General features: G+C 47.4%; 1 protein-coding gene across 1 annotated transcript in view; it reads left to right on the top strand.

Annotated features, from left to right (window-relative positions):
- ADAMTSL1 (ADAMTS like 1) overlaps positions 1-18627 on the top strand; it is a 677686-nt gene that overhangs the window by 309542 nt on the left and 349517 nt on the right. Inside the window, exon 10 of the mRNA XM_078677817.1 lies at positions 3428-3478. Within this exon, the coding sequence (XP_078533943.1) occupies positions 3428-3478 (51 nt within the window). The remainder of the gene's footprint in view (positions 1-3427; positions 3479-18627) is intronic.

The raw sequence follows: 18627 nt of genomic DNA, 5'->3' as shown, positions 1-18627 counted from the left end.
CTGAGCTGAGCTGCCGCCGTCGATAGAACCACAGTCGCCCACATTTTATATAAATACATGTGATTTAAACATGTACTAGCATGCCACTGGAAAGAAATGGAACATCAATCTAGCTCCCCCACTGAATTCAAAGAAATACCCTTTATGATTCATAAAAAGCCAATATTCAGGACGCTCATTAACAATAAAAATTAGGATTGAGGTGGGGAAAAATCAAAGGGCGCATTGATGACACAAATTGGGATGAGGCAGATTGAATCCCCCAGCCCCCCTCACCCAAACACTTACAATAAGGTCTCCATTTTGATTGGTACAACTGAAGATATTAGATGCAGAATAATATTTGAGAAAACCGATGAAGATTTTGGTTGAGAAATTCAATAATTGAGAAACTGCGGTCAACCATTATCTGGCAATGTCCCACATTTACTGACAAATGGAAAGATGTCACCAATTTATGGGTGCAAGCAGTGGTGGCTGCTCCCGAGAAGCGGGAGTGGGTTAAAAAAAAAGATTACTTACCTGCCGGCTGGCCGGTTGGCCAGCCGCCGCCTCTCCTCTGTCCTCTTCCTTCTGTGGAAGCAGGAAGCACACAGACTTCCCTACGCCAGCGTTGTGATTGGTCTGAGTGCTGTGGTTCCGGTGCTCAGGCAGGGAGCATGGGCATGTTCGCCACCTTGGCTGTAAAATACAGCCGGTGGAGAATGTGCTAAGTGCATTGACAGCCCGGCCCAAGACAGTTGGCCAAACAGTCATGCGCATTTAGAGAATACCACCACTCCTCCCCCTGCTCTGCTCAGTCAAGCCCCGCCAAACTGCCCCCGCACAGAAAGAATGATAATAGCTTTTTCGCTGTGCTGAAAGGCAGCGGTGCAATGCTCCTCTGCCTTAGCAGAGGAGCCGCACTTGGGTGAAACATGAAATTCTGACTTGGAGGGCCGTCAAGAACAGTGCTGTTAGGTATATGGAGTGATGCTGTACATTCTCAATGCCAAAAGCGTTTTTATGATAAGGGCTTTATGGTGGTAACGAGTGATACAGCTAGAAGATGAGGAGGGTCAGAACCTTCTACTACGCACGAATCAGTGGACATGGACAATATGCATTGGTGGATGGTGATGGTGGCTGAAAGCTATGTGTGTAGAGGTTTTCAAAGAAATTTGGAAAAATGTGGGGAAAATAGAAGTGAGCACATGGAATGGAATAGGTAAAAGAGGGATCTGTGATACTTCCATATGATTAAGTTACAAGCAGGCCCTAGGACACCTGCTCTAGTTTGTCATAAGGAACTTGTATGCCTTAAACCTGGTAGCATGCACATTTTGTTCAGTATCAGGAATTGAAATCACCTCACGCATTAGTGGATACTACTGCTTTTCATAATTACATGTATGTGATAAAAAATCAATAACACGGTAAATAAAAAAAATGGTACATTACACTGTGTGCATCTGCAAGAGAAGTGACACACAACCTCAGCAGTTTTTGAAACTCTGCTACAAACTGGAAGAACTCTCAGTCAATGGCACCACAAAAAAACATGAAACTAGGAAGGTGGTTCTACCTAACTCTCTTACCAGACTAAAAAGAAGCATACTCCATCTACCCGTTTGACTGCCCTGAAGAGCAAGGAAAGTACTGTGGTAATTCTTTTGTGGAAATATAAGCCAGATGTACCAAGCCATTTAGTGGTAGCAAACCCTGCAATTTACAAAATTACAGGATTTGTGCCCACCAAATGGCCTATAGGTAAGTGTTAAACCCGTTCAAGCCAGAAAGGCTTTCTGGCTTTCAAAATGAATTTTGCTACAAATAATGAATCAAAGTTTGAAAGTGTTGTGAAATGGGTGTCCCTAACTAATTGGGATTTGGTGTGGCATCAATCAATAGTGTGTGGCCACAATTGCATTCGCAAGCCATTGACCAACCACCGGCACCTCAAAGGAGGTGGTAACTGATTCACAAACGGGAAGGTGTCTCCGTGGACACCTTCTCCTTTGTGAATGATGTTGTGTGACCTTGGAGGTAGTAGAAGTTGTCCCTGTTCTATGCGAAGTTGTCCATTTGGGGATGCACACAGAGGTCTGCTGTTCCTTGAGGACACTATCTCTGTGTTTGTAGCCAATCACTGGGGATCGCAAGTAATGACCTGCCCAAGTAATATTCATTAGGTAGGTCATTCTGCGAGCCCTGAGACTGGAGCTTTCGTGATTGGTTCTATTTGGATAGAAAAATCAAAGGGAGGTTGCAAAAAGTCTGCACAATTTGTGACCACTTTTCGCATGCTATACTCTGGAAATCTGGAACAAAGAAACATAATTGTGTACACATATCACCAACAAGGCTAGTATTTAAGCTTGGGCATGCACAGTTCCACCTTTGCATTTTTATACCTTTAACCTGTTACCATGGCAAACCAGTAACGATTACTACTTGTTGCCCACCAACCCGGCAAATGTTATGAAGTATCCACAAGCTGCCACATTAACAGCTCTGTAATACTCTCAAGTCAGTAAAAAACTATAATTTAGCAGAGCAGTTAAGTTGGCGTGATCTGAAAGGTCCCTTCTGCACCATAGCTCCAAGGAGACCTCCTCAGTCTGACTTCTACAGTGGCTTGTTTCTACACCGTGCTGGTGAATTAGATTTTAAATTACACGCAACCAATGTGTGCTAGCTACGTTAGCACTACTTGGTCGCCTCTGGCCTATCAGGGGCTGTATTACACAGGGGCGCCACAAAGACACTTTGGTATTACAGAAACGACCCACATAAAGCACCAATGCTATCTTCAAAGCGCGTCCCCTCTTTACATGAGGGCACGCCCCATGCAAATGAGGGAATCCCTATGCCTCTGCACCCGTGCCGTATTACAGATTTAGGTCCAGATGCAATGAAGCTCTCAGGAGACGCCTCTTAAAAGGTGCGCCCAGAGCAATGAAGGAAAATCATAGTGTTGCAGCAAAGTAGGTTGTAGTAATGATCCCCCTCCCCCCGCCACGTGAGTGAAATTGCTTCCCGTAATTGCAGTTCTTTCAAATGATAGAGCAATTACAGACAAGCTGGTTGGGTTTAGATAATATACAATGACACCTGGTTTGGTTTATTTGGCTGTTATTCTCCTCCTCTAAGGCACAGCAATCATTCTACTAAGCATGGCTAATTTGAAGCGAGAAGCCTGTAAGTATCGTAGATTCGTGCAAGCGCCTCAGGATAGTAAAGTGGTATCAGGCACTTTCACTAGTACAACCTTTTTCAATAGAAGTGACTTTTTTTTGATTTGTTGTTTTTTTGTGCTTGTACACTGCTTCAAAGTTACCCATTGACTGCTCTGTAAGGCTAATAGAATGATGTCTGTGTGATCGCGTGGCATTCTTGTTAGTGATTGTACCTTCTACTCAAAGACTTGCCTTCTTCTCGTTAACAGTGATGGATACAAGCAGATCATGCCTTACGACCTCTACCACCCGCTTCCTCGGTAAGTAAAACAACTGGTTGGCCGCTCCCCTGTGGATTCATATGCGTGTTGTTCCTCCTACTCTTTGTTTGATACTTGACAGCCTGCACGTGCAGCTTTTTGGCTTTCACTTGCTTTGACCTCTTTCTCTGCTGTTTCTCCTTCATCAGTTTAACTTACCTTTGAATTAATGCAATGATTGATATTTGGCAGGGTTGTTGTTGTTTCTGATATTTGGCTGGGCTGTTGCTGTTTCTGATGTTTGGCAGGGTTGTTGATATTTCTCCTCTAGGCTTCTTCAGGCACACTTTTGCTTGAAGCCGCTGTCACTGAATTACCCGCTTCTCCATAACTCACAGATATTCATTGACTTAGGGCTGAATGGGGCCCTCCACAAGTGGTTGAGGCACCCCTTAAAGTTTGCCATCGGGCTGCTGAGGCCTGTTTTAATCTCTGTGAGTCAGCTCTTTTAATGATATCCTACGTGCCCTTTTTAATATTCCTTGTAGAGTTATATACTACAACTTTTAAACCTCACACCAGGCCTTTTAGCATCTCAATTAGCTGCAAGAACTGCTTATAGATTGATTTGCTAAACCGCTAAGCAAACATTTGGTACAAAACAAATTGATCTAGACTGGCAACAACACAGTTTGGCATTTCTGCATGGCTCTAGTGAGCTAGTGACTGCTAGTCAATTGGCATTTTATCTCACATTAGGTCGAATTTAAAGACTAAGAGGTCGGAATTGTTTATGGTGACCTTTCTATCTGGGATAACCAACCTATCGAGAAACCTTTTCTGATTCTAGGAATATTGGTTTGTACAAAAGCAACAAAGATGAATCCTTGGGGGATCAGAAGAGTAACTCAGACCCCTGCAGTCCCTGCAATGCAGGAGGGCCCCCAATCCTCAGGGGGGGCCAATGCAGCCCAAGTGCAATGATTATTTGTAAGATATGGGAGACTTAGTAGCCCTTCGTCACATTCTGCAGTGGGCCCCGCCATTTTGCCTTACAAAAGGTTGCTCCAACCATGCTCCAATTCAGCAAAGAGTCCAGGTCGCACCTCTTTAAAAAACACTACATAATAATGCAGTAACAGAGCACAAATCAAATTAATCACTTGTTGACTGTATCCTTGCCATTAACCCTGTACAATGCTCCTCAGCCTTTGGTCAAGGTCACACCATAGAGACACCACATACAAACATAACACATACATACTACTGTGTGTGGGAGTGAATGGTAGGCAGCTATGTGCATAAAATGGATCTAACCCGTGCCACGGGTAAAAATCATTTGATTGAGAGATCTAACCCCAATTATCTTCTTTTGTAAGATCCAATTAAACACTTAGCAGGGCAGCCCTGAACTATCTGGCTCCTTAGGGCGCAACGTGTTCCAAGTAGGTTAAGCACCATTCTCACTTGGGCTGATTAGATTTTGTACTTGCCGACATTATTTCATTGATTTTTTTCATGTTTTGTTCCAATCAATCAAACCTCAAATTTCTAAAGCGCTACTAATCACCCACAAGGGTATCCAGGCACTGGGTGCCAATCTGCTCGGGTGGGATCAGTTGAACAACCAGGTCTTAAGTGCCTTTCTAAATTCCTCAATTTCTGAAGAGAGGATGAGGTTCAGATGTTTAATGATTGCACCTTCACTGTCTGAGCGTTTGGAACCTGCTTACTTTTCCCATCCCTCCTTGGAAACGTCCTTTGAGGGCTTGAATGAGTGAGTGTGGTTTTTTTGAAGACACTTGGGAGACCATCTTGAAATGCCCATAATCTGAATTAAATTAAGTCAGTGTGCTTTGACATCCTGTTTTTTGGGAAATGTATTCTACCCTCCTCCCTCCATTATGACTGCTTATTTCATTGAGGTGTTTGCACTGATACCAAGGGGAGGTCCAGTGAGGGAATATAAGATATTAGGCAGGGCCACTGGATTTAAGCGGCCGTGCTGGACCAAATTATGCAGCAGGGTTGATTAAATTATGAGGTAAGAAAAGGTAAATTATACAGAATAATGCAGCACATTTTGGATAATATTAGTTTATTCTTTTTTTTTTATGAGAGGCGTCGCAGCGTTTGTAACACTACCCCCCTCTTTATCCGATCCCCCAACCCATTAATATTCCAACACAGTAGCCTCAGCCCCCTACCCCCCATCCCAGCCATCGATGAACTCCCACCCCATGTCGAACACAACACCCAGGTCCAGAATTAAAACAATACGTTGCCTTGAAAAAGAATGGAACACACCCAATACACTCCCCCCCTCCCCCCAGTAGAACCCCGGTACAACTCCCCCCACCCTGCACCCCTGTGTTAGACTCAAAAGCCACCCCAACTTGCAGTGTGCCTGTCGCCCCAACAAAAACTAATCTACACAAAGAAACCCAGAGGAGGAAAGGGTCCCATTCTCCCCCGCCACCTCCGGGTGTATACTTCAAAGCATACGATCATAAAAGTCAGCAAACCACAGTTGTCTATTGTACGCATTGTACGGAACTCGGGATCCATCACTCATTCTTGTTCCAACAGGCCACCTTCAGCTCCGCCTGAATGTTTCGTGTGATCGCGCCGGGTAGGCAACGTATCCAGCCAGTCACTCACCCCCTCGGGGCGATCAAAAAAGAGCGTCCGATCATCATACTCAACACGCAAACGGGCCGGGAAAAGCATCGCATACTTCAAATCCATATCTCTTAGTCGCCGCTTCACCCCCTGAAATCCCAACCTTTGCTTCTGAACGGATTGGGAAAAGTCTGGGTAGAAGTTCATCGTGGTGTTTTCAAACTTCGTAGGGCCGTCCACCCGTGAAGCCTGCAAAATGGCGTCTCTGTCCCTGAAATAAAAAATTCTGGCGATGAACGGCCGCGGGGGGAACCCGGCTTCGCCTTCCCTCCCGGCACTCTGTGTGCACATTCCACCGCAAAGAATTTACTCAGTCCCTTGGGTGCGAGGTGGTTGAGGATGAGGTCTTCGACAAGGAGATCAGTGGCAGTGTTCCAGAATTTTCAGGGACCCCAATAATATGTACATTATTGTGTCTCGCTCGACCCTCAAAATCCTCCAGTCGACGAGCAAAAAGATTGTTAGAGGATCTCAAATTGCGAACCTCTGTCTGCAAGTCGGACAAATCCGTCGTGAGGCTGGAGGTCTTCAAGTCTAAGGATTTGACTTTCTCATTAGTCTTCGATAAATCTGTTCTGATGAGATTGACATCAATGGCCATGGTGTCAAGCTTCAGGGCAAGAGCCTCGTATTGCTGGCCGATGGATGTTTTGATACTGGCAATGGCGCTCATGACGTCTTGTAATGTTAAATCTGCCAACACAGTAGGATCTTCAATTGCCTCTTCCCGGGCTCTAGGTGTACCACCGGGGGACCCCCTGAGGTGGGTATAACGATCCATGACATTTGTTTGAGTTGCACCCCCCCGGAAAGCGGTCTTGACTTTTCGTTTCTCACCATCGGGCTTGCTTGTCATGGTGGGCTGTGTGCCCCGAAGGGGCGTCTGAGATCTGGTCAAAATGGCTCTTCAGAATTCACCCACGGGGACACCAAAGGCAGATCAAAGCCAGTGTATTGCTGCAGCCACGCACTCGTTGTTCCCAGGCCTATGTGGAAGTCATGGGATCCAGTTGCGCCCAATGTCGGTCTCGGGGAAGAACAATGCCAGTGAGCAAAAACGAAACCAAAAGTCAACTCTAGGCCATGGTCGGGACCCCACCAGCCAATGTTGTTGAATTACTGCCTGGGCACAGTAACAACTCGAGGCCCGGGTGTCTCCACGGGATAGGCCGCAGAGGTTCGAAGTGTCGTAGCTTAGGAACCCGAAGTCCAAATCAATTTCTGGAAGCAGCTATTATATCAGCTGGGCCGCGTCATCAATAACCCATCTTCGTATTCAGGATATAAATCAGGATAGATGCGGGAGGCGGCGAGGGTCTCGGGAGCCCTGTGCTCCATCTAGGATGCGCGCGAAGCTCCTCCCCCATTGGTTTATTCTTTTGTCCTTTTGACACATGCTAACACTGTTTGGGTAAAGTTTTTTCACCATTGGTAACAGTTTAATACCCAAATACACCAATAAGCAACAGAAATGTGACAAGCCAACCGTTATGAAGGAGCTTCCATCTTGCGGCAACACAGGGAGCCATATTTTTTAGTAACTTTTCATCTTTTTGATCTTTTTTTTTGTCAAAATCTTCAGATTATTCAGAAGCTGATAGATTATGTGGCAAATGCATCAAGTTTATAGTTCTTTAGAAAATCCACAGCTGCAAACTTGCATATTTCCAGTGTTTCTAACAATAGGTGCTGGTATGCTGGAGTGCAATGGGAGGAACTTTTCTTTGTGGGACTTTGCTTGTAAGTTTCTAACCCCACTGCGGCTTTGACATAAGAAAGAAGGTGGGTAAATCTGCACTCAGCAATAATAGATTGGAATCTCTCATAGGAATAAAAGCAGAGATACAAATACCATGAGTACCCTTGGGATGGGTAATGAAAGTAATATGCTAGTCAGGTAAAATCAAAGCAAGCTTTATTCGTTGTGCAGGCTTTGGAGGGAGTTCATCCCCCACTCTCCCACTGACTCATAAATCCAGAGCCTTCTACAAGCTGGGCCTGCAGAGCACTGCTGTGGACACTGAGGAGATCTGTCAGCCCATCTACGGACACTCATCTATGAAACAAGATGCTGTTAACCACAGGATGTTTCTAGGCTGTGATATGTATGTGAAAATATGTGAAACTGAACAACTTTGTTTCATTTATACAGAATAAGGTTTAAATGGCCTGTGCATGTCAATAAGGTTGATTACTTTCCTAGTCCTTTGGTAGCGGGTGGGATGTTATTGGCTACACTATTGATCATGCCTTGAATTAGTAATGGAGGACAGGGGCATGCAATGCTGAAAATGTATGTTTCTGTCCCCTGGCAGTATTACTCTGTCCCCTGCAGCCGCCGTTTGCTACCTCAGACACAAGGGCAGACAGGCCTTTGATTCCACTTGGCATTTCCCCGCTGGACTGGAGCCCTTTGTTTTGAAAGCCCACGGCCATTCCTGCTGCTTGGTCACTTTCCCCAGCTGCCTGCATTTTTCTTTGGGTGAGTTTTATATAGCGCAAACTCAACCTGAAGGTATCAGAGCACTTTACATGAATACCAGTTTTGTTACAGACGGACACATTAATCTTGTTAGGCACATGGAGATTAAGTCCTTTGCTCAGAATCACAGGATGTTGAGCGTCCCTGCCAAGGCTCGGATCCGGCTCCTCAGCTTCGAGGTTGACTGCTCTAGTCGTTAGGCCACATCCTTTCTCTCCTCTTAATCCTCTTACTTGCAGCAAGCACGAAGAGGCTTCAAGAGAGAAGGAGGAAGACAGGAAAGCATGGGGAAAGTAGAGAGAACTCAATGAGAGGGAGAGGAGAAAGGAGAGGGGGGATGGATGGCTGGAAAGAGAGAGAGAGCAGGGGAAGTTAGCAGGCGGTTTGAGCCAGGGCTGCTTTGGTTGCCCACTTAGGTCCTGGTCAAGACTCCCATAGGGGAATGGAACTGTGCCAGAAGCAGACTTAGAATATACCCGTGGGAATGTGGCATGTCCAGATGTCTCTTCCTTACACCCTCTCCACCTCCAGATGGCACAATTTGCAATAGTGGAAAATGTAGGTGAGATTTGAAAAAAGCACACCCACTAATTAATTTCTTAAATTGGCGCTTGCACCCAATTCAACTTTTCCTTATGAGGAAAATGATTTTGTAAAACCCCCCAAGCAGATTTTAACATATAGCAATCCTTCAACAAATATATGACCTTTTTAACATATACGTAATCTCAACCCTTCTGTTCATTATTAATAACTATTACTATATATTTCATTTATTAAAGTAAAGGTTACAGAGGGCTAAAAAATTACAGATTGACTACTACATTACTGCGTTATGACAGTGGGAGTAGGGTGTAAACGAGCAACTAAAGGCCAGGCAGCAACTGGATTTTTCGTACGATAATGGGGATTATTAAAATTGAATAAAACAATACAAACGCTTCAAGTGAGGTTGAACGCTGATAGGATGGTGACCTGAGCGTGTAGAGGTGATGGAACTGATGTATGCGCCTGAATCAGGTGAGATCAGGTGAGAAGGTGTGTTTGAGTGGGCCAGTTTGAGACTGATCAAAATTACAGCTGGTTTGGTTTCCATGACAATTGGGGTTCTTTTCCACTTCTACTAGGCATTTCCATAGCCCCTTAATAATCATTCTTGGCAGGTACTTGGATACTCACATTACTCCTCTAGAAAACATGGAGCTGGCGGTGCTAAGGGATGGTGATTATTTTCATGATGACAACATGTGCCAAGTGAAGGGAACAGCAATACACCTGCAACAAGGTGCTTTTCTAATGTTCGATCATGCCTTACCTACTAATGAGTGAAGTGCGCCTTTAGTTGTACTTTCCGTCAATTCTCAAAACCAGCCCTTCCACTTTGGAATGGGTTTGTGTTGCCTGACAGACAGATGATCCATACTTAAGCAGGAAGACCTAGAGTTGACAGGTAGGGAAGCTTGTTGGCAGCAGGGGCCACAATGGCTCGCGGGTGGTGAGGCGGGCCGTGCGGGGGTTTGTCACGTGGGAGGGGGTCACGCCTATTAAAAAAAACATTTAAACAATAATAAACTTACCGTTGCGCCGGGTCCTGCATCCCAGCTCTTGCTCTTCTCTGTCTCCGATGGAAGCACAGCCAGGCCCCACTGGCCAATCACAATGCATCAATGCAACGTTGTGATTGGTAGGCACCCAGACTCCCCTGACCAATCACAACGCTGCAATACAGCGTTGTGATTGGTTTTGAGAGTCCTGGTTGGATGCTCAACCAGGAAATGGGGGCCTGGGCACGTTCTCCATGCAGGCTCTAATACAGCATGCATGGAGAACGGAGAAGGTGTGTCTGACTGGTTTGGGCGGCCCGAGATGGCCGACCAAACAGCCATTGCGCACTTAGAAGTGGGGAATCCACTCCTCTCCTGCCCTGCTCCAAGAGCCTGCCTGCCCGTCAAGCAGCACAAAGCATAAAATGGTAATAACTTAAAGTTATTACCATTTTAGGCTTCTGCTTCGCACTGCTTGAAAGCAGTGAGGCGGCGCTCCTTCGCCATAGCGGAGGAGCCGCCACTGCTTGTTGGGAAGTTTTCCTTAAAATGGCACATAAATGACAATTTTCTTTATCTGAGTCTTGCCTTTATGCTAATATAATGGATAGTGCAAATGCTACTTGTCTTTTTTTCATTACAAGTATCTCAAAATTCTTTGTAAATTTAACAGACAGCTCACACTTGCACGACTCCCCTTTTAGCCCCGAGTGCAAGCAGGTGGTCATATCAAGTATCATGGTACTTTTCCTGTGTGTCCTAGAGGTGTAGAATTTAATATCTGTTTGCTGCAAGGCCCTCTTCAATATGAGAATCTTTGAATCATGCAAAATGCTTCTGCTGTTTACATACCGTAATTATTAGACCGTCAATCAAGTAAGACTCACCACTGGTGATTTGTAGCCACAAGATCCCTTATGTAAAAGTAGCAACTAAGACTTTTTGCAATTTTGATTTGGGTATTTGTGCAGCCAACAATACTTCACAATGTCCCCTTGCCTTCTGGTGTTGGAAGGTGTTGACGAATATTCAAGCTGTGATTGGCCATTTGCACGCTATGCCATACTCTGGTAGCAGGATACGCCAGTGTCCAAGGAGGAAGAAAAAGGTCAAAGAGTGAGAAACACAGAGATCATTGCTTCCTCCCTGCACACAAACAATCCTGCCAACAACACATGAACCCTTGCACCATGGTGGAAGCGTGCCTGCATTGGTGCTAGGCAGCAGTTGGCTGGACTGGCCTTAGCAGGTACAGGGCGTTTCTCCGGCGGGCCGGAGGGGTGGGAGCACGTTTTGTACCCGTGGGGGGGCGGTTTTGTTACCAGGGGCCCGTTTTATATCGCCCCCCTGTAACAAAAGAGAGAGCGGTGCTTCTCACTAGCTCCCCCCGCCCCCTGGGGCCGGTCTGTGGAATTTTAGTTCGTGAACTGAACATCATCTGCGCCATCTTGCCCATTCCTCAGACTCACGTATGAACATACACGACAGCCATTTTAGGTACCATGGTCTCCCTGTTCACGATCGATCATCAGTGCACTTCCCTGACCCTGCAAGCATCCCCCATGCACCCTGGCTGCCCCCGCTCTCACATGCACAAGTCATGAACCCCCCCCCCTTCCGCATGACTCTGTCTCTGGGAATCACACCCCGCGCCTGACCAACACCTCCTTTCCTTCCATGAATACCCCTCTTTTGATAAACCCTTCCTCTACGCTCGATTGTCCACACCGATCCTTCCTTTCGTGAATATCTCTCCTTTGATGACCCCTTCCTCTGAGCCCGATTGTCTGCACGGACCGCTAGTCATCCCTTAGCCTGAGGATACAGTTTATTGCCCACTACTGTATGCACTCGCCCCTCTTCAAAGGAGCTACTATTGATCATGACCTCCCCACCTCCTGAGATTCGATCAGGCGCACACATTCCAAAGGAATCGGCGGAACACTCAGCTGCGTGATAGCCCCCTCCTATTGTATGGGGGGTGAGGACCTCTACTGTAACCACGTGTTGGAATGAGCCGGAACTGGGGGGTACCGGGGATGTCTTTTTTCCATTACTTCACAATGTCTTTATTGTAATAAAGAGCGGTCACATGTCGTAAACCAGTGTATAAAAGGCCAGGCCTCAGAGAGGCTGCTAGAGAGCACCTCGAGACGATACCTTGTTGTCCGATCTGATGTGTTCTGCTCCGTCGGAATAAAACTTGTTTCCTGTCTTCCTGTCTCCAGCGCCTGCCTCTTTATTTGATAAACTTCGTATGGTATTAGAGGCGTTTAACGCCGGGCAAAATTACTTAAGGAACATCGACTAAATCGCCTGACCATTTTTCTGATTATCCTCAATTGGCGTCCCAAGCGTGGGGCCCATCAGCGACACGTGGATCCAGTGGGAGAGGTCCCGACGACAGAGTGAACGACTGCAACGATCGGGAGAGCTCCTGTCCGATAGACCCTCGTCTGACAGCCGATCATCCGAACTTCACTGGTTCCGAGCAGACCTCTCCCGAGTGATCTACGGTCCTGACTGGGAACCATCAGGAGTGCCGCGGTAGCAACAGAGAGTAGAGGACGATCGGGCGCTGGAAGCGGAAGACGAGAAACTGTCCATGCGGTCCGGGTAAGGTCGTGACACACGACGAATTGCGAATTGATTGATTGTTTGATTGATTGAAATACTAGTATTTGCTTTGTCGCTCTTTGAGATATTCGCTGCCTGCAAACGGGGAGGAATAGGAATATTCTATCTCCCTTTGCGGATAGTGAAGGGTAGGTAACGCGGACTTTTGTCCCCCATTGTAATCTGCCGTACCTATTTTTCTCCCCACTGATTGATTGTCCGAACATAGATTGTTTTGGAGTATAGTTCTTTTGAGGTTCTCTGCTTGCAAATAACGTAGAATAGCAATATTCTGTCTAGTCTTTGCAAATAGTGAAAGATAGGTAGTGCGGACCTTTGTCCCCCGTTGTAATCTGTCATGCCTGTCTTCTCCCCACTGATTGGTAGTTGGTACAACCCGGTCCGCTTATTAGAGATGAACCATCCAGCTCCATTGGAAGGCACCCCTAATAAGGACATGTTCACTAAACAAGGACTAGTCGCTATAGCTTATAGTAAGTTATGGCATAAATATACAAAAAAGGACCCCGAAAGTCAGTGGCCACTGATAGGTTCCTTTGATGATCATAAAATAAAAACGTTAGAAGCAGCTGTTAGAACAAATAAGGCAACGCCCAACATGCTCGATAGTATCGGCATGTGGCGCAAAGAAGCAGAGCAACGAAGGAAAAGAGAAGAAGCAAAAATAGGGAAAGAGTTACGAAAGGCAGCCCACCTGGCCGCTAAGGAACTAGATGAAGAAATAAGAAGGAGAGAGGAAGTTAGACAAACGCAAGAATCAGGGTCGGCAGGCCAATGCCCTGTTAGGACCCCCTCTACGCTCTACCCAGAGATGCCCTCCAAACAACGGGCAAACGACGAGTTACTGCTAGGTCCTCCGATTATCTACATGCCCCCTCCTTATGCCCCCTGCCAGCCTCTGGCACAGCACCTATCAGTTCTGAGTGCGGGCGAGGGTGACCCTAGCGCTAGTGCCCCGGCTCTTACGGCCTTCGCACCTGCCACATTGGTAACAACATCAGATGAACTCAAGACTAGCAAGCAGTCAACAGCCAGACCAAATAGGTTGAGCAAAGACGAGCGGGATGGGATTGACAAGATAGCAAAGACACTGGTAGAACGGAAGGAGAGCGAAGAATATACGATGGATATGCACAATTCACATGCCGGTAGCCACAGACGGCATTTCATTTTACGGTTCAGCTACCACACCCTGAACGCATATGAGGATAGGTATCAAAATAAGGGTCCTGCTAAGTTGGCGGCTCTATATAGAAAGGTCGATGTTGGAGATGGGACTGAGCGCGATGTGACGGACCTCTTCATGCAAACGCTTGAAGTCTTCCGCCACCTCACGGAACAGAAACCAGAGGTTAAGATCACAGTTCCTGAAACGGCTGAGTCCCCATTAGAAGTAGCCAACACTATGATGCCTATCAGAGAAGCCGCCCCCTACTGGGTTCCCCCAAGAGGTCAGGGAACAAACGACGATATCAACCACGCAGATGCAAAAGGGAGGGTTGTGTACAATTGGGTTTACCAACCATGGGATCGACAAGATATTTTAACCTTTAGGCAAACCCTGCCTGATTTAAGGAAGAACCCGACAGCATTTTACACCGAATTAGGCACAGCCTTGGGTTCAACGATAATGACTCTAGCAGACATTGATTTGTTTTTCGGGTTATGTCTGCCGGCTGACGTGTGGAAGCAAATCCGGAAAGCCGATCACACAGATCTGTTCGGACATACCTGGAATCAACTCGGTGAGCTAGATAGACGACGAGAGCCCGGAAGGAAACCGATAAAAGACATACTGGAGCTTCCGGACAAAATAGTTCAGAAACTAAAAACCTTGATCCCACAGAAAAAGGTAGATTGGTCAATAGTCACGGCTTGCTGTCAGAAACCCCAGGAAGACGTATCAGAATACTTCTCCCGATTTGAAACGGTGTTCTCCGACTACAGTGGCCAAGACATGACCACCGCAACCGGACAACACCTATTTGTGCAAAACTACATAAAGGGTCTGTCACGAGAGGTTTCCCAAAAGTTACAAACGAGCGAGAGTAGTTGGGGGGCCTCCAAACCCGCCGCTATCCTCCAAATGGCTCAGTATTACGAACACCAAAAGAATGAGAATGATAGGGCAATCGAGAGAAAGAAGAAAGATTTGAAAGAAAGGGTGATGATAGCCCAGATACAAGGGGTGGCAGTCGGGAAAGAACTACACAGGGGAGCTACCAATCAATCGCCCCTAGAAATCCACCCCCAAAGGTCCGCACACCCACTCCCTACTCTGGACATAGGGACATAGAAGATAATCAGTGTGCATTTTGCAAAGGATTCGGGCATTGGAAGTCTCAATGTCCGGTTCTTCTGGAACTAATTAAAAATAATGAAACAAGGGACATGACGAATGGCCCCAGGACTAGAGGGCGGGGGTACACAAACGACACCAACAGCGACAGACCAGGAAGATCGAACACATTTGACCGTCCCCGACAGAACCAGTACCAACTATCTGACAGTGAGAACACTCCCGACTTCGCATAGGACTGCTAGGGGCAAGGGAGGGATCCAGTCGAGCTCTGTGTTGACCAGCAAGGTCCTTACGTCACCGCTAAGGTCCTGGGTACAAAGTCTCCTTTCTTGGTAGACACTGGAGCGACACGTAGTGTATTATCAAAGCGACTGATTCCAAGGGCACCCTTGTCTGGCTCACACATTACATCGATAGGTTTCGATGGAACGCCCTCCTCTAATCCCCTGTCTGTACCTATCTCCTTTGACCTAGGAAACAACCCCACTGACACAACATTTCTGCTCTCTTCCAACTCCCCTGACGCCATTATGGGTATTGATTTACTAAAACATTTCTAAAGCTACTATTAGGTGTTCCCCAGATGGAGTCCGAGTCATCCTGTACGACAACCCGAGCATGTCCAGATCCCGCCCCGCACGACATATGTACTTTATAACTGATGCTGACCCATCCTTGCTCGACACCCTACCCCTGTACCTATGGGCCAGAAACGACTCGGATGTAGGACGAATGATGATCGACCCTGTGCACATAACTGTTCGACCAGACGCAATACTCCCGAAACTCCCACAGTACCGGATATCGCCCGAAGGCGAGAAGGCATTGGTAGCGATTATTCAGTCCCTGGTAGATGCAGGAGTGGTGGAGGAAGTGGTTAGTAATGTCTGCAACAGCCCTATCCTACCCATTGTTAAGAAGCAAGGTGAGGGAGATGAGAAAGCGTACCGCTTCATCATCGACCTGCGAGAAGTCAACAAAGTGGTGGTGCCACAGTACCCCGTAGTCTCAGACATCACCACCATTCTGACCCTCATCCCGTCCACTGCCACCACCTTCACTGTTATTGATCTCAAGAATGCATTTTTCTCTATCCCCATCCATCCAGACAGCCGTTATCTCTTCGGCTTCACCTTAAAAAATCGTTCGTACCGATTTTGTAGAGCTCCCCAGGGCTACACTGAAAGTCCCAGCATTTACAGCCAGGCCCTCAAAAGACAGCTGGACGCCGTCCAGCTACCAGATGGAGTGGTGTTGATCCAATATGTCGATGATATCCTTTTGGCGGCCGACACCACTCCACTTGCAATCACGGCCACTATCCAACTCTTGCACTTTCTTGCGGAGAATGGCCACAAAGTCTCCAAAAAGAAACTGCAGTTCTGCCAGCCTCAAGTGACATACCTAGGCCATCTCCTGTCCAAAGAAGGGAGGAAACTTACGCCCGACCGAATCCAAACCATCCTAGACACCCCCATCCCAAAAACACAGAAGCAAGTCAGTTCATTGGTGGGCCTTACCTCTTTTTGCCGACAATGGTTACCAAATTTCAGTCTCATTATAAAGCCCCTACTTTCCCTGTTGGCCAAAGATGTTCCCTTCCCACTCCCTTGGACCCCCGAATGCCAAGCGTCCTTTAAGGAGTTGCAGGATGCCCTTTGCTCGGCACCCGTCCTAGGAACACCAGATTACTCCAAGCCCTTCTCCCTCTTCACTCACGAAAGGGAGGGATGCGCATTGTCTGTTCTAACTCAGCCCATCGGCTCCAAACAACGCCCTTGTGCCTACTTCTCTGCCACTCTTGACCGAGTCGCCAGAGCTTTACCTGCCTGCCTTCGAGCAGTAGCCGCCGCTGCTGTCTCTATCCGTCAGAGTGAGGGAATTGTACTTTCAAACTCTCTCACGGTGTTAGTACCCCACGCAGTTGACACCCTTTTGAACCAGACCAAGACCCAACACCTGACTAGTGCACGACTGACCGGGTACGAATTGACTCTACTTGCACCCCACATCACTCTGAAGAGATGCACAACTTTGAATCCTGCTACACTGTTGCCCTTGCCTGAAAATGACCCCGATGTGCCCCCTATACACGACTGTGTGACCCTCACGGACGAACAGACCAGGAGTAGAATTGACCTCCGAGACATTGCTTTTACAGACCCTGATGGAGAACTATGGGTAGACGGCTCTTGTATCAAACTCCCAGACGGCACCACTTCAGCTGCCTATGCGGTGACGACAGCCCGAACAGTAGTTGAAACAGCCCGCATCACGCAACGATCCGCACAGGCGGCAGAGCTAATTGCCCTCACACGAGCATGTATCATAGCAGCAGGAACCACGGCGAACATTTACACGGACAGCCAGTATGCCTTCGGGGTGGTTCATCATTTTGGGCTCTTGTGGAGGGAAAGGGGATTCCTGACGTCCCACGGCACGCCCATCCTTCACGGAGATCTAGTCTCCGCCCTGATTGAAGCAGTTCTCCTCCCCAAACGATTAGCAGTAATCAAATGCCAGGCACACAAGAAGGTGACGGACTTAGTTGGACAGGGAAACGCACTGGCCGACATCACTGCCCGAACCACAGCTGAGAATAGGACGACGACACGCATATATGTGACCAGGTCACAAGCAGAAAAATGGACTGACGCTAGGGAAACGATTAGGGACATCCAGTCGGCCAGCACACCTCACGAACTGACTGAGTGGGCACGGGTGGGTCTAAAGGACGATGAAGGCTGCTGGCGGACAAAAGACACAAACAAATGGTTGCTGCCTGACTCATACTTGATTCCCATACTGACTATGGCACACTCCCCTGCACACATAGGTTCTGCCCCCATGATTGAACTCATTTCCAAAGTCTGGCACAACAACAAAATCCCCGACTCAGCCAAACGCCTGGTCCAGCAGTGCCTTATCTGCCTACAACACAACCCCGGGAAAGGAACTGTGGTACCCCGGGGAGGGTTTGGGATCCCCGACCACCCCTTTGAGGTCCTCCAGATGGATTACATCCAGCTGGAGAGATGCCAAGGCTTGAAGTACGTATTATTCATTGTATGCGCCTTCAGCAAATGGGTGGAAGCCTATCCTACCCGTAATAACACTGCCATGACTACTGCCAAAGTACTACTGAAAGAGTTTTTCCCTCGCTACGGCCTTTGTCGAATTTTATGGAGCGACAATTGGCCCCACTTCATAGCTGAAGTTATCCAACTAATCTTGAAGGGGCTGGGGGTAAAGCAGAGGTTCCATGCGGTCTTCCACCCCCAATCCGCTGGCCTAGTTGAGCGACACAATGCTACACTAAAACTGAAACTGTCAAAAATAGTGGCCACCACAGGACTTAAGTGGCCAGATGCCCTCCCACTGGCATTGCTATCGATGCGCTCCACTCCCACTAAGCACCACTTGACCCCCTACGAGGTTGTGTTTGGGCGACCAATGAACCTCTGGACTGCCCCCAAACCGACCTCCATTCACGACGTCCCCGACGTCCTGCTGTCAGATTATTTGTGCAAATTAACTAAAACGTTGTCTGTCATTCATCAAC

The sequence above is a fragment of the Lissotriton helveticus genome, chromosome 2_1 (genome assembly GCF_964261635.1).
Source record: "Lissotriton helveticus chromosome 2_1, aLisHel1.1, whole genome shotgun sequence".
NCBI lineage: Eukaryota > Metazoa > Chordata > Amphibia > Caudata > Salamandridae > Lissotriton > Lissotriton helveticus.
This window is presented reverse-complemented; position numbering and strand designations above follow the sequence as displayed.